The 14866-nt window shown below is 43.9% G+C and overlaps 1 protein-coding gene across 19 annotated transcripts in view; it reads left to right on the top strand.

The window, feature by feature from the left end:
- The first annotated feature begins 10934 nt into the window (after nucleotides 1–10934).
- The window catches only part of PIGG (phosphatidylinositol glycan anchor biosynthesis class G (EMM blood group)), a 245345-nt gene continuing 241413 nt past the window's right edge, over nucleotides 10935–14866 (top strand). For 14 of the 19 annotated variants that reach the window (XR_010468873.1, XR_010468870.1, XR_010468868.1 and 11 more), the window contains exon 1: nucleotides 10935–11168. Coding sequence is in view for 4 of the 19 variants with exons in the window: in XM_065045595.1 (XP_064901667.1) it covers nucleotides 11009–11168 (160 nt within the window). In the remaining 15 variants the exon portion in view is untranslated. Of the gene's footprint in view, nucleotides 11169–14637; nucleotides 14696–14866 lie in introns of all 19 variants that reach the window. The other 5 variants (XR_010468877.1, XR_010468876.1, XR_010468878.1 and 2 more) reach the window with 2 other exon arrangements.

Raw genomic sequence — 14866 nt, 5'->3', positions numbered from 1 at the left:
GATCTGGTCCATATCTGGGGTTTCTATGTTCTTCTGAAAAGCCTGCAAACCTTCCCTGCATTCTCTGGGTGGCAAATAAACGTGCATTCCTGCAAGAGCCTGGGCTGGCTCTCTGATTAACTGAAGGCACTACTGGGTGCTTTGCTCCTTCACCCTCCTTTGTCCTACACAAGTTCTGAAACAACACAACTGTCCTTCCAAGAGATCTCCTTTCCCATTCATATCAGTTGCACCAGCCTGGAGAAAAAGCACATTCCTGCTGCTTGTATAAACAGCTACATGGTGGTGCTTGCTGTGTACCATCTCTATACAGGGTGAGACACTGATGTAAATACCTATGCCTTGTCCAGGAAGTGGACCACCTTCATTGCAGCAACTCCCAGTGCTGATAAATTAGTGCAGGATTTCTAGCAGAATCTTGCTCTCATTGAAAATATACCAGTCAGCTTCTGCCATTTCACTGCAGTCCTTAAGCAAAAACTTCAGGACACATTTGAAAATACTTAGTTGAAATGGGGGAATACTGTGCTCTGGAGGCTTTGTAAAATAAATTAATGTTTAGTAGCACAATAAAATTGGAAGGTCTGAAAGCATTTCTCTCTTGGTGCTATGTTACATTGTCTTTTCCTTGATTTCCATGTAGTCTTCTGTTCCCTACAAACTTCAAATTAAAAAAAAAAAACTTGTATTGAGAAAATATAACCAAGCTGCTGCTTGACTATGGCTCTTGCATTTAGAGGTGTGTTGGTGATTCTTTCCTGGAGCAAGCTTAGCTGTTAATGCAGCTGTGTGCTCACATCAGTGCCTGACCCTGAGACTGGGTCCATGCAAATAACTGAAACCTCCCATAGAGCAAAATTCTGCTCAGTCTGATTAGGAAAATCAGGTCCTTGGTTAACGCTACTGCCTTTTCTTTTTCTCATACTATTCTTATGGCAGCAGTCCCCAGATGGTACTGTCTGGCCATTTAATATGTTTTATCTTGTTTCTCTCTTTCTCTCTCTTTTTTCTTTTTTTTTTTTTTTTTTTTAGGTTCACAGGTAGTGCAGAGTCTTTGAAGAAATGCTATATTCTTCCACATAGAAAGAAGGACTGCTTCCTGGGATCCATGTCTTGGTGATGGGATTGGTCATTTCTTCATATTTTTTGAGTCTTTCCCTTAGAAATGGCTTTGTTCTTTTCAAAACCTCTTCTCAGGTGGAGAGGATTACATTCCTCATCTAGTAATGGTGAATTTCAGAAAGAAAGAAAATGTCTGTTCAGTAAAGTCATGTTGAAACAACAAAATGTGGAAGACAGACTTATGGTTACTTGGTTTGGGATGCAGAGGAATAGCTGATTTAGGGAAAGAAGTTCAGAGAAGGTAGGTGCTCATTCAGAGACAGGATGTTTTATGGGTCATAACTTGTTTACATTTTTATGAATGATTTTTGGCACAAGAATTAGAACTCGCTTATTTAAGGAGATGAGGGTGATAATATAGCATAAGTTTCAGTAACCTAAAGTGGTAAGATTATGTTATTGACGACCAGCAGCCAAAGTCTTTGTTCTCAGCTGGAAATACATCACAGGTGGTGTCGGAAAAATTAAACATGAGAGCATGCCAGTTACAAGATGATCAGGGTATTTCTAGGGCACAACTGTGGAGAAGCTCTTCAGCTACATCATGGCCATTGCCAGCACAGAGGAAAGAGACTCTCAGAGTCAAAAGTGACCTATTCAGGCCTCCTTTGAAGCACTCCGTGCAGCACTTGTCACTTGCAATATTGGCTCAGTGTGCCAAATGAGAATGTTGGTGGGTGCAAAACAGCTGAAAGGGGCTGAGGTGTAATGACAGTGCTCTCTACAAAGTCATCAGTGCAGGGGGAAAACCAGCTGGGAGTGAGAGGAGCTAAACTGGATGACGTGCCATGCTGGCACATGAACAAGGGATCACCAATATGTTGAGGGTGGAAATCAGCATCTTTCTAGCAACTGCAAGTTGTCTTTTTGCAACAGCCTAAGAAGCCTGAATAACAGCCAGATGGAGTGTGGCAGGTTTATGGAATAAAACATTGTCCTGGTTTTGGTTGGGATAGAGTTCATTTTCTTCCTAGCAGCTGGTATAGTGCTGTGTTTTGGATTTAGTTTGAAAAGAATGTTGATAATACACTGATGGTTTAGTTGTTGCTAAGCAGACCTTTCAGCTCCCCATTCTCTGCCAGCAAGGAGATGCCCACAAGAAGCTGGGAGGGGGCACAGGCAGGACAGCTGACCCAAACTGGCCAAAGGGATATTCCACACCCTGTGATGTCATGCTGAGTATATAAACTTGGGGAGCTGGCTGTGGAAGTGGATCTCTGCTTGAGGGTGGGCTGGGTTTTGGTCGTAGGTGGTGAGCCATTGCATTGTGTGTCACTTGTTTTGTATATTCTTTTAACATTATTATTATTTTCTCTCTCTTTACTATGCCATTTTTTTAATTCACTCCCCCAGCCCACCAGAGGAGAGGGGAGGGTGAGCAAGTGACTGTGTGGCACCTGGTTGCTGTCTGGGGTTAAATCACAACAAGCATATAAGGTGATGGGAAAGGGTTGGTTTCAGTGGCTGAGGGGTGCCCTCTTCATTTACTTTGCTGTGCTGTTTTGCTTAAATAAAGAGATGTGATTTGTCGTAATTAGTTCTTCCTAACAGAGTTGTACCAGACAGCTTTTTTGAGACTGTGCTTAGTCACTGTTACAAGTAAAAACCCACACAAAACATATGTGAAAACAAAGAAAAAATCTTAACCTCCTGTTATTGTACTGTGTGATTTTGGTGTTCTGGGTATGCTGATTATTAAACTTGCAGTTCGGTCTGCTATAGTTTTAAACTGAATGGGTAATGGAAGACTTCTGTTTCAATAACAGAGAAATCTCACATGCCTGTTCTAATAGCACGTGTATTCTAGGAATGGAAAATCCTTCTTACTAAGAGCTGTATAAAAATTTCATCTTCTTAACAGTTCTTGATTCTTAGTTACAGTGATTCTTGTGTTCACTGAAAGTTTTCAACAGTTATTAAAATGGATACTGAATACTGAATAGTCCTTTTTTGTTTTTTTTTGTCCTGCTATCAGGAACACTGGTCACATTTGAAAAACCTTCCAAAGGCTCTGCTAATTTCAGTGCTGCTGTGACCTAAGCTTCATTCTCTATCTACACTTTGAGAAAATAGGCACTGAGAATAGCTAAAGTAAGGGAGAGAACTTGCTTAATCCTTGTTTCACTTGATGGGTGTGCCAGAAGCTGTTTTGGAAATGAAAAGAAAGCTCAGACAAGGAAACTTTATCAGTTTACTAATGCAGATAAGCTTAAGACCTTGCAATCAAATGTGAGGACTCCTTGCCTGATTTCCTCTAGAAACAGGGCTTACAGGCTCATAGTGTCTCTATAAGTCAGTGTCACTCCATTTTAATATTTAATCCTCTTGTCAAGTACAAAGAAACGTGGCAGAGAAGCAGAAATGCTGCATGACTTGAGGAAATAAGTGGCTGAGTAAAGTTGGGAGTACCTATGAAAGGGTGGAAGCAGTAAAGCAAATTTGTGTCTTGTGTCTTGTGTCTAATGACTTTAGGAATCCATGATACTTCATAAATGCCCCAATGGCAGTGGAAGCAAGACATCCAGTCACCTTAAGAAATGAAAATGTAGAAAACCTAGAAGGTTTGGTTTTTCTGCTTGGAAAATAACTGTTTTCTGGCTGAGCTGCAGTGGGCAGGTGCAAACACAGGGACAGGTACAACAAATGTGGTGATGCACATAGTCTGTTTCAGGTACCATCTTCTGTCAGGTGACACTGCAGGCTTGGCTCCCTGCGACCAAGGCGAGCTGAGTTCCCTCTGCTACCCTATGTTCCTTCCCAGGGCATGCAACAACCGACTCTCAGCTTCACTCCATGGAAAATGCAGCACTTTGCCATTGCAGAAGCAAGTTGGGAAAACGCCCAAAGCAATGGTCTCGGAGCCCTGACTGATTTGGGGCCTGGAGATGAGTGGGACCGGGCATGATGCAGAGTGACTCTGATGCACGAAGGAGCAGCTAGCCCTCCCCGACAGGCTGTTAATTAGTGATGAAGTTATTAAAGCAAGAAGTTCTGCCTACAGGATATTGGAAGAGATTAATCCTGAAAATACCAGAACTTGAAAACCTCTTTGAGAATTTACTGATGCCACAGTATGATGATGCTGATTTTTTACCTTAGGCGACTAAAGACAGCTAAATTACTGTTTCTGCTTTTAATGATTTTTCTGTTGACAAGTTCTTGTTTCCTGTGCCAGCACAGTAACAAGCATCATTTCCTGAACCCCCTGCAGCCACTGACACATCTTATTAAGGACTCTAGTATAGGTTCAGCTTCTCCCTTGGTGATGGCTTTGCTGTTTGGCACCAAATTTGATAAAGTGCACATTTCGGTTAGCAAATGGGCAAACAACCTGCACTCTTAATGCCTGACAGCCTTTCTCATTTTCTTGTTTCTTAAGCTAAACCATCTAATAGTGCCTGAGCATAAAGATGAGCCAGTTTATGATGCTAGCTTGATATCGCAGGGCATTTCCCAGCAGTAAAAAGCAACACATGAAGACCTCTTTCCTGGAAACAAGTATTCGGGGTAAGAAGCATCAGAGAAGAAGCTGGTTTCTAAAACAAGAAGTGCATACATTACATGTTATTTTTGAACATAAAGAGTGTGGTGTTTATGTATTAATACATACCTAGGTGTCACCGTTTACTGCAGGGTGACAATAAACCATGGCAGATGCTCTCTATGAAGCCCCTGCTCTCCCCACTAGGAAAGGTAATAGGAGGAAAAGGGAGAGACTTACGAGTGGGAAAAGATAAAAATGCTTTCCTAATGCTACTAATAAACAGAGAAAATAATACAAAATACACAAAGCCAATTGTGAATTTCCCAGCGTAGCACAGTGCTGCCCAGCGGAGCTGGCATTGCTCCAGAGGCTGCAGGGCAGGCACCCGGAAGTCCTCGGCTAGATGCTGCAGTAAACCAGAACTGGATTCAGGGATGTAGGGTCTGGAAACAGACTTTAGATTGCAGGAACAACAGGCAGAGTCCTCCTCAGATACCGGCCATGGTTGAAGAGAGCGAGACCCTCGTGATCTCCTACTTTTATAGGGTATATGACGTGGATGGGATGGAATACTTAGTTTGTCAATTTTAGTCACCTGTTCTGTCTGCCCCTCCTTGCAAATACGCCACTCTCACTTCTGGGATATGCAAAATTTATCAGTAACCTTGGTTGCCATAGCAATAAGTCTAAACCTGGGCCTCTTCTGCATGCCATTGCTACCATTATCAGCTCCGGAGTGAACAGCATCTGAAAAAACATACAGCCAAATTTAGAAAAGTGCAGTTACTTGGAAGAACGTAGCTGAAAGGAAAATTCACTAAAAGAGAACTGGTTTTGTTTTAAACTAAACCAGGACACTAGACTTAGAGTAAATCAAATACAGTGTTACTGAATATCTGGCACCTTCAGGTTAATTTTTAAGTTAGTTCATTTTAAAATAAAGAATTAGACTCAAAGAATGGAGAGATGTGAAGGAAGAAGGCTATGAAAAAAAAAAACACAGACAACTTGGCTAGGTTTTCTTACTTAGAAAGGTTCAGTAAATTCATAAGTCATGAGGGAATATAACTGCATTTCTGACTTCAGCATTGTAATTGTGATAATCACCATTGTTCACAGGGATCCAGGAAAAAAAGATTTCTTCACCATCAGAAATTCTTAGTAGGAAAAGACAATGTGACTAAACCCAAGCCCTAAAGCACTAGGCAGGTCAGGCAAACAAGGAGAGTTTGAGGGGGTTAAAGCTGTCACTTACATGCTAGGGACAAATGTACTCATGTCATGGAGGAGGAGTGAGGAAAAGAGGCAGTCCTGTCTTTTGCAGTTGTGGGAGCAGTTGCTGAGTTCCCTGGTGACCAAGAAGCAATCATGGTTGTTGCACATTTTCTGGTTGCAATCTTCAAATCATCCCCATTTTCTCCCACTGCCCTGTGGATTCTTTGGCACCTGCAAAAGGGCTGGCTTACACCACAGAGGGTTTTCTTGATGGGGCACTGACACAGTCTGTTTGCTCTTTACAGGTTCTCATTATACCGGGAAGAACCTAGTATCAGCAGGACCCCTGTTCACTGCCTCTCTAGAAAAGAGACAAGGCTGTCAAGAAGAGTGGAAGAGAGGCTATCAAATATAGAGCATGTCTGCACAGCATTTTACTTAGGAATAAGAAGCAGAACAGGAAAGGAAATGGGATTAAAGGATGAGACAGTAAAATAAATTGGCAGTCTTCATGTGTAAAGCAAAGCTGTTGCTTCAGCTGTGCCCTGATTTGGCTCCATCGGCACCTGCCCTAAAGGCTAGATAGCTGGCTTTACAGTAGCTGGTGGAGTCTGCTGACATTTTGGGGGGTTTCAGATATTTGTACCACCAGCATCACGCCACCTACTTAAGTGGTTTTGGAAGTTTTCCCTGAGGACTTTTTCATTTGTGTTTTATCCAGCCCATTTAACCTGAATAAAAAAGTGATATTGAGTCAGAGCATCCTGAGATCTGTTCTAACCAGCAGTACATGTGGGGATCAGGCTCAGCAATCTCAGCCTACGCTTGCAGCTCTCAGAGAACCTGCCTGGATGGGAGCACGAATGCAGTTCTAAAGCCAGGGCTTTCATAAGTAGGAATGACTGTTTATGTCTCTGTGCAACCCTGTGTAGAGTAAGGTGGATAGAGATATTGCTTCTCAGCAGTATAAGCTTTGAGTGTAGGGCTTTGGGGGAAACATAATGAGCATCCTCTTTCTTCAGTTAGCTCTTGCTCTGCAGCTTTGCTTCCCGTTTGAAAACAAGTAATTTCATACTGCAGCAAGGAACAATTCTGCAGTTTCCATAAACAAAACAAACTTTGGTTTCCTACAGCTCACCACCTCTGAGGTTACCAGGAGTTATTTTCTTCAGTGACCTGTGGCTGCCTCAATCTCAAATCCCGTAAGCTTTGCAAGCATGGTCTCCAAAGTATCCAAACCTGAAGGTAGACTCTCTGCGTGTGTGTGCACATGGAAAGATAGACACAATTATTTGACGTGATTAACACTATTGAATTATATTTAAATATATTTTGTCTGTTTAACTGTCCTGTATGTGCAGAAATGCCCCTTCAGTCTCAGATTTGAGGAGCAGGGTTTACAATGATAGTGCTTCTGTATTGTCTTTTGCCTCAACAGCTACAAATGTTTGGAGACTGCACCAGAATGGAGAAGGGAGATTCACACTTCAGTTGACAGTCTCTGATTACTTTTTCTGATATTTAAAGCATGGCTTAAAACCAGAAGAGACCTGACATATATTCAAATTGTCAGGTATTGAAGAATGGAGAAATTATAGGCGATAAAAAATTACTATGTGTCCTTCTGGATTTCTAACTACCTAGTAGTTCTTTCAGAGTGTCAAATCACCTTGGAAAGTCTTTTTTTTTTTTTTTTTTTTTTTAAGTTACAGGTTCACTTAACTGATATGCTACACACCCCTTGTATGTAAAAATGGTGACTTTTACTCACACTCACTTTTCCGACTGTCCCTATTCCTGCTCTTCCTTCTGTGTTCCCCAATATTGTATTTAATGTATTAGGGACAAGTTCAAGAAGTATCACTCTGATTACAGAAAAGGGATGCTTGCATGAGATGTTCACAAAAGCAGACGTTGTCAAGTTTGGAAGAAATTTGCAGGTTTCATATAAACACACACACACACTCACACACATATGAAATCCTCTTAAATTAGGACCAGAGAGGAAGAATACTTGAGGCAGTTCAAAGAGCAAGGTGGTAAGCTGCAGGTCCCCAAAAGTTAACTTATCAGCAGATAAAGAGACCTGTGAGCCAGGCTGCAAAGGAATCACTCAATATAAGGTTAAGTAAGAAAAAGGGAAAGAAGAAAGTGAGGCAACTGGCTGCACACTGGCTGTATTTGAAACTAGAGGAGAGGCAAGGGAAAGATTTGGCTTTTTTTCCTAGTCAAAACATGAAACATGAGAAAGAATCAGGATTAAAGGAACTGGGGAAGCAAGCATGCTGGGTACTGACTAATGTATAGCTTTTCATTCAGTGGTGGCAGAGAACAGAGATTGTTGGAAGACACTGTTGTTCCTCCTTCATGGGACACAACATTTTTCCTGATCTGCTTTTTGACTGTTGCCCTAGTAAAGAAAAACCTTGAAGGATGCCAGAGAGATGAACAACATCACTTGCCTACTTTTAGTGTTGGTTGCAAAGACCTTCACCAAAATGTGTTCCTACTGTTTTAGTGGGACCAGTGGTAGGCCTGGTAAAAGACAAGACTTGTTTTGCTTTCTATCTGCTAATTTCTCAGCAGCTATGTGGCAATGCCTCTAGTGAGGGCTGAGCACAGAGCCTTAAATTTTTTCTTCTTCCTTAACACACAGACAGGTAGATTTGCTTGAGTGACTCTTCACAGCAGTGGCAATAGCAGTCTGCTGTGCAGAGAAAGCTGCAGATTCATCTCCTAGGTGGATGAGCTGCACTGTGCTCTCTAGAAAGAAACACTTGCTGGTTCAACGAAACAACAGCCTTCCGAGTGGCATGAATTGCACTTTATTGCACAACCTTTCCTGACACTCTGACATAAATGTTTAACCTGCTGTCGCAGGGGAGTAATTTAGGGTTCTGCTTGCTGCAGAACAATGTTTAGATTTCTTAAAGAGAAGCGTGACCTTAAAGAGTCCAGTGGCTGGTTTGCTCTGTTATTTACTGCATGGGGGAAATACGCCAAGCCGAATGCTGCTTACCTTCTCTCCAGGTGCCTGTACCCATTCACGAAGCAAACTTTCAGGTGTCTTTCCTCCCTGCTAACCGTTTGCTCCAGGGGGCTGTGTCTTGGAGCTCCAGAGAGAAACTTTCAGGCGAGGCCATAACCGTTGTGGTGCAAACTGTCAGGATTCCTCTTTCCCTGATAACTGTTCGCTCCGGAGTCTGTATTTTAGAACTCCAGCAGCAAACTTTCAGGTGATGCCTTATGACCATATGCAGAGCAGATTTTCAGGAGACAAGATTCTCAGAAAATAAAAAAATTAATGGAGTAGAATAGCAGAAGGGCTGGCTCAAGCTGGATACTTGCGCAGAGGTCCATGCAAGCATAGAAAACTACAAACTTTTATATCTTTACAATCCATTCACCCCAAGCCTCAGTCCAATAGCAAAATTTTGCCACCAGGACCCTTCCTCCTCATTGGACCCCTTTTCCCTGACTCCACGTGGGCCTCTGTTCTGTTCAGTTGTAGACATTGGTTTTGGTCCATATCCTTGAAGGTGTCGTTTTGTCTGGATAAATCCTTTCTTCTTAACAAAGTGCAAACAGGCCCCACACTGCAGATGTCTGTGTTGTCTCTGTCATTGTTTTCCCAGTCAGCTGCATTTTTCCCAGCAAAATGCAAGCTAGACTTTACCTTGTGGGTGTTTAGTGTAGTGTGCAGTTGCTTTTGGTAAATATGAGCTTAAAATTTTAGCAAATCTAGTCTACTAAGTAACATGAATCAAAGAGTATATTAAAAATCATACAACCCTATATCTCTAAATAATCCATTACATTTGTTGTGCATCTACTTAAGCTAAATTTTTAATATTGAACTTGAATTGCCCTCATCCACTGACCTCTGAGTAGTAAAACCATTGCCATACAGCTCACTTATTTAGCAGGGAGAGCTCAAAGTGGGCTCATCCAGGCAGCCATATTTATAGAATGAAGTGGTTGACTCGTAGCCAAATCGCACACAGTAGAAAAAGTATGCACGGGACTCCCCACGCTCAGAAGCCACCAGCGTTCAGTGTGCCGTTCTGCTTCCCTGGGGGTCTCCTGGAAGGAGTTCTTGGCCTGGCTGTGGCTCAGGCCTGTACCTCCCCTGGAGTCTCGACCAAGCAGCTGCTGGTTTGGCGGGGGGGGGGGTTGAGTGCACCTGCCACACCTCCTAAAGGCTATAGGATTTAGCACCTGTTGGTATAAACTGGTGCACACAATGCTGGCTGTATGCTGTATGCTTACAAAATGGGGAGCGCACAAACATTTCCTCTGAATTCTCCTGAACTGACCAACTCTCAAAGGGCATAAATCTGTTATGCACAATGGAAACTTGTAAAATGGCCACAGAAATGCACAGCAGGGATTGTGAATATGTTATGGTATAATATACTCGGATAGAGAATTACTCGGTCAGATCTAATCGTGTGCAGCACTCAGATTTTTTCCTAGATGTCTGATGCCTGCAATTAAGTGCAATAATGAACTTGAAAGCATTTTTCTACAAGAACTTGCCAAAGGCTTCAAATCCGTGTTTCAGAGGAGGTAGCTCACAGCACTGCAGGTTCCTGGAGCAAACACCAGCTCTCAGACTGCACAAGCGAGTGGCAGCAGCACAAGCTACCCTTGGGTCCTGACATCTCGGCATTTTCCTGTTCCTTCAGCACCGCAGTTCCGAGACGGGCGCCCTCACCCGCCGAAGGGCGCACGGCAGAGCAGCTCCCCGGGCACTCGCGTCGCTGGCCCTTCGAGCGCCGGAGTCCACCCGCGGACAGCCCCGCGGACAGCCCCGCGGACAGCCCCGCGAACAGCCCCGCGGACAGCCCGCGCCATGCTTTCGGCGCCTCCCCACCGCCAGGGGGCACTGGCCCCAACCTCTAGCCAGGCCTAGCTGGGCCTTGCGGCACGGCCGGGGCTGCTGGGAAGCTCAGCTCCTCCCCCATTCTGACCACCCATTGGCGAGAGTGAGGGGATCTGCTTCCGTGTTGTGGTCACACCTCTCACGGAGGGGGTTGGCTGGCAGCTAGCCAATAGTAGTGCTCAGTGGACAAGCAATATGGCTCCTGGTTGGTCAGCGACGGGGACAGGGGTGGGGTGAGCGTGAAAGGGCGGAGCGCCACGGGAGAAGCGGGGAGTGTTGGGGATCGGTGGCGCCGGTGGAGGATGCGGCTGCGCTCGGGCGTGTTCGCCTCCTCTTGCCTCCTCATGGAGGCCCTGGGGGTCGCACTGTTCCTCCGCGGCTTCTTTCCGGTGCCGGTCAGGTCCCTGTCCCGCAGAGAAGTCCGCGGGGACCCTCCGGCCGAACCAGCCCCGTCCGGCCCAGGTAACCCGAGCAGCCCGCCCCTCCCCTGGCCGCAGGGCAGGACCCCTCCCCCGCAGCCCCGCACGGCGGCTCCTTTTCACTAGGGCGACCGCGCCCCTCTTCTCTTCCCGCAGCCCTGGCAGCGGTTATGGCGGTAGCCGCGGGTCCGGCCTTGCCGTCCCCGCTGTTCTTCGGCCGGGTCCGGCGGGTGGGGGACGGGGCGGCGGGGGTCGCTGTCTTGCCGCTCACCGTTCCGTCTGCCGCCGTCAGTTTGTGTCAGGTCTCTTGGGCTGTGAGATTGTAGAGGGAGGAGCAGCCGGTGCGAGCCTCGTGCTGTGAGCCCCCTCTGTGCTGCAGGACTCTTTGGTGTGGCGCCGTCGTGTTTCCAGACCAGTTTCCGAAATAGTTTAGGACTTAACTAATTTTGCATGTAGTTATCAATCACTGCCAGCAATATCTGCACATGGTCACAAAAAGCCTTAAGCATCAACTGTTGTGTTCGGGGAGGTTGTGCTTTTTTCGTTTTATTCCCCTTTCTGTATCTCTGATGCAGCCATCATACTCATACTCTTTGATGTTAACTTGTTTGCATTAAATATTGGCATTTCAGTTATACCACTTCCTGTACCCTCTCTTGTTAACTTACTGATTGTGTTGTGCTTGAGAAACATTGTTTCGGATGCTCACTGGGACATAAGGATATCTTACTGCCTCTTTAGGGAGACTTTAACGCTTCAGAGTGAGAAAAGCAACTGTAGTAATAAGGGTTTCCTTCACAGTCTGGTTAGATTGCAAAATGCACAATATTACTTTGTGTTACTGTTTCTCTGAAATCATGGCCTCTACAGGTCGTGCTGTATTCCTTAGCTGAAAGTGTGAAACCAAAATTTTAACATATGTTTTTAATGCAGAGTAGTTAGAAGATGTGACTGGACATATAAGACAGCTATGTATCAGCACAAGTTGTATTAAAATGATGTGAGGTAGAGGAAGTGTTCTTCCCCAGAGTAGGGAGCTTGTGGGGTGAAACTTCTGATTCAGTGAACAGCTCAGTTGAGTAGTTTTTGCTCTTGCTTTGGGCATCTACTTATGGTTAACTTGGTGGAACAGGACTGTAACTGCCAAACTGGGTCTTTAGCTGCTTGTTACTGTTATGTCTCTTGAAATGTGTGACATTATGCATGTTGGGACAGGCTTACTTAAATTGTAGGAAACAGTGGAGGGAAGTGAAGGTTTTGTGATTTAGAATGTATTGTGCTGTTATCAGTTAAGCAGCAACACTGAAAGAGTCTAATCTGGTAACAGACCTGAGTTGATGCTTCCAAATGGCAGGTTGCCTTTTAGTGGGAGATTGCCAAGACTGTCAGAGGTGTTTGATAAGATGCTGTGACTGAAATGTTGCATTCACATGTGATTGTTAACGGGACACTAACATGGAGGGAGACTGGTTGAGAGGGAAGTGCCAGGCAATTGGCTTTTGAAATGACTGGTTTCAGTTTAAAAGTATAAATGTGTTCCACAGGGCTCACAAAAGGTTTAAATTTTGGCATGCCATGGGCTATCCTAGATATAGGTAGGCAGAAATGGAGTGACAGTGGAAGTATACGTCCTTTCTGTAGTTCTTGGATTACAATTTGCTGGCAGAGTGATCTCTTGGTCTGGATGATAAGCTCTAAAGGCAGGCAATTGCTTACAAAACCATGATACAGAAGGCTTTCAGCCTACTTTAGATCTGTTAAGAAAGGAATATTTCTTCAGTGCTTCTGCATTTCCTGGATGTCTCACTTAGTTAGCCCTGACTGCCATTGAATCCATGCTGTCTTGCCTATGGGATGACTGTTAAAAATGTGTAGTTGCTTGTATAATAGTGAATCCTTGCAGTACATTGTTGTGGGAAGGTTTTGGTAGAACCTATGGTTTTGTTAACTGTGCGCAGAAGTTCAGCTTCATTTAAAGTAACTGTTTGCTAAATAACAATAGCAGGCATAAAAAAGCATGCCACATGCCAAGGGTTGTGCAATGTGTTGCTTTAGCTATCTTATAATAAATATTTTCAGATGGTGTGTAATTGTTTCCTAATTCCTTTGCACTTCTCATGTGTTGCTTTTCCATGCGAGAGATGGAACCTGACACACCAGTGTGATGTTCACTTCATTGTCGAACCGGGCTAACTTTATACCAAAGCTGCCCTGTCCACATGCCTTGCAACAATGTGATTGGTTGTAACACGTGCTATACAATAACATGATAGAGCACATGGACAGTACATGCAGCCTGGAAGTGCATGTCTGGTGATTGCTCATTCATTGTTACCTTCTTATGGGACTCCTTTAGTTTCTTTCGTCTCTGGCTTCACCTCTCAGCCAGGCTGGCCATAACTCCATCCCCCTGTGGCGGGGGGTCTATGGCACTACATCTCCCCCTCTTTTATTTAATATAATATTAACATACACCGTATCATGCTTTGAAGACTGTGCGAAATACAGGGTAAGAACATTAAGGCTAATACAATTACAATTAGCAAGAACAGACCTGTTTTCAATATTCCTTTTAATCAAACAAGGTATCCAACCCAAAAAACCCAATATCTTCTGTTATATTAATGTTCTGCAAATTTTTTATCTTTTTATCTTTTAAGTTCAAACAACACATACAATCAAACTCTTCATAACTGTGACCATGGCCAATAACAAAAAATTAATTGGTGCTCTGTTTTACGAAGTGGTATTCTCAACACTGTGTACATCTGTTGCTAAAAGTGATAACACCTATGACGTTAAGGGTCGTCATCATTGCAATCGGTTTCTTCTTTGTTAGCTAGCCAAAGTCTTACCCACTTTGCTGGGATCCACAAATTTTTTATGGTTACTTGTAGAAACACAAGCATATCCCCTTCCCCAGGTTATTAATGACATAGGACCTTCCCATTGTTATGTTGTTGGATTAAACACACTAACCTTAGGTACATTTTCGGAAAAATCTTTGACATTTTTGATATGGTGCATAACAACAAGTTCCATTTCAGTCTCACTTTTAGGGTTAAGCCAGTTCAGCACATACAATGCCTTCATCAAAACCTCTTCTGGACTCACACCAATTCCCCCTTGTTTTTTCAAAACAGACAAAAGATATTTCAAGGTGCAGTATGCACGCTCAATAATTGCCTGGCCGATAGAATTACAAGGGACTCCGAACAGGTGTTGTACCTTCCACTGGATGAGGAAGGTTGCAAGCATATCAGAATGGTACGCGGGACCATTATCTGTTTTGATCTGTGTAGGAACACCCATGACAGCAAAAGCTTGTAATAAATGACGCGTTACCGCTTTTGCGTTTGCTGAGGTCAAAGCTGTAGCCCACAGCAGTCCTGAACAGGTATCTATGGACACGTGAATGTATTTTGTCGGCCAAACAGTGCAAATTCAGTAATATCAGTTTCCCATATCTGACCTGGCTGCAAACCCCCAGGATTTACTCCCTTTTGTTGCAGAGGCACTACGCCGGCACAATCAGGACAAGCTGCAATCATGGATCAAGCTTGTTCCTTGGTAAGTGCAAACTGTTTTCGGAGTGATGCTGAGGATTGATGGAAGAACTCGTGAGCTTGTCTGGCTTGTTCAAAAGGAGATACCTCTGTCACTGCCACAAGTTTGTCTATAATGTTGTTTCCCTCAGCTAGACCACCTGGTAGGTTAGAATGGCTTTTTATATGCATTATA

The sequence above is a fragment of the Columba livia genome, chromosome Z, assembly GCF_036013475.1.
Source record: "Columba livia isolate bColLiv1 breed racing homer chromosome Z, bColLiv1.pat.W.v2, whole genome shotgun sequence".
NCBI classification, from domain to species: domain Eukaryota; kingdom Metazoa; phylum Chordata; class Aves; order Columbiformes; family Columbidae; genus Columba; species Columba livia.
This window is presented reverse-complemented; position numbering and strand designations above follow the sequence as displayed.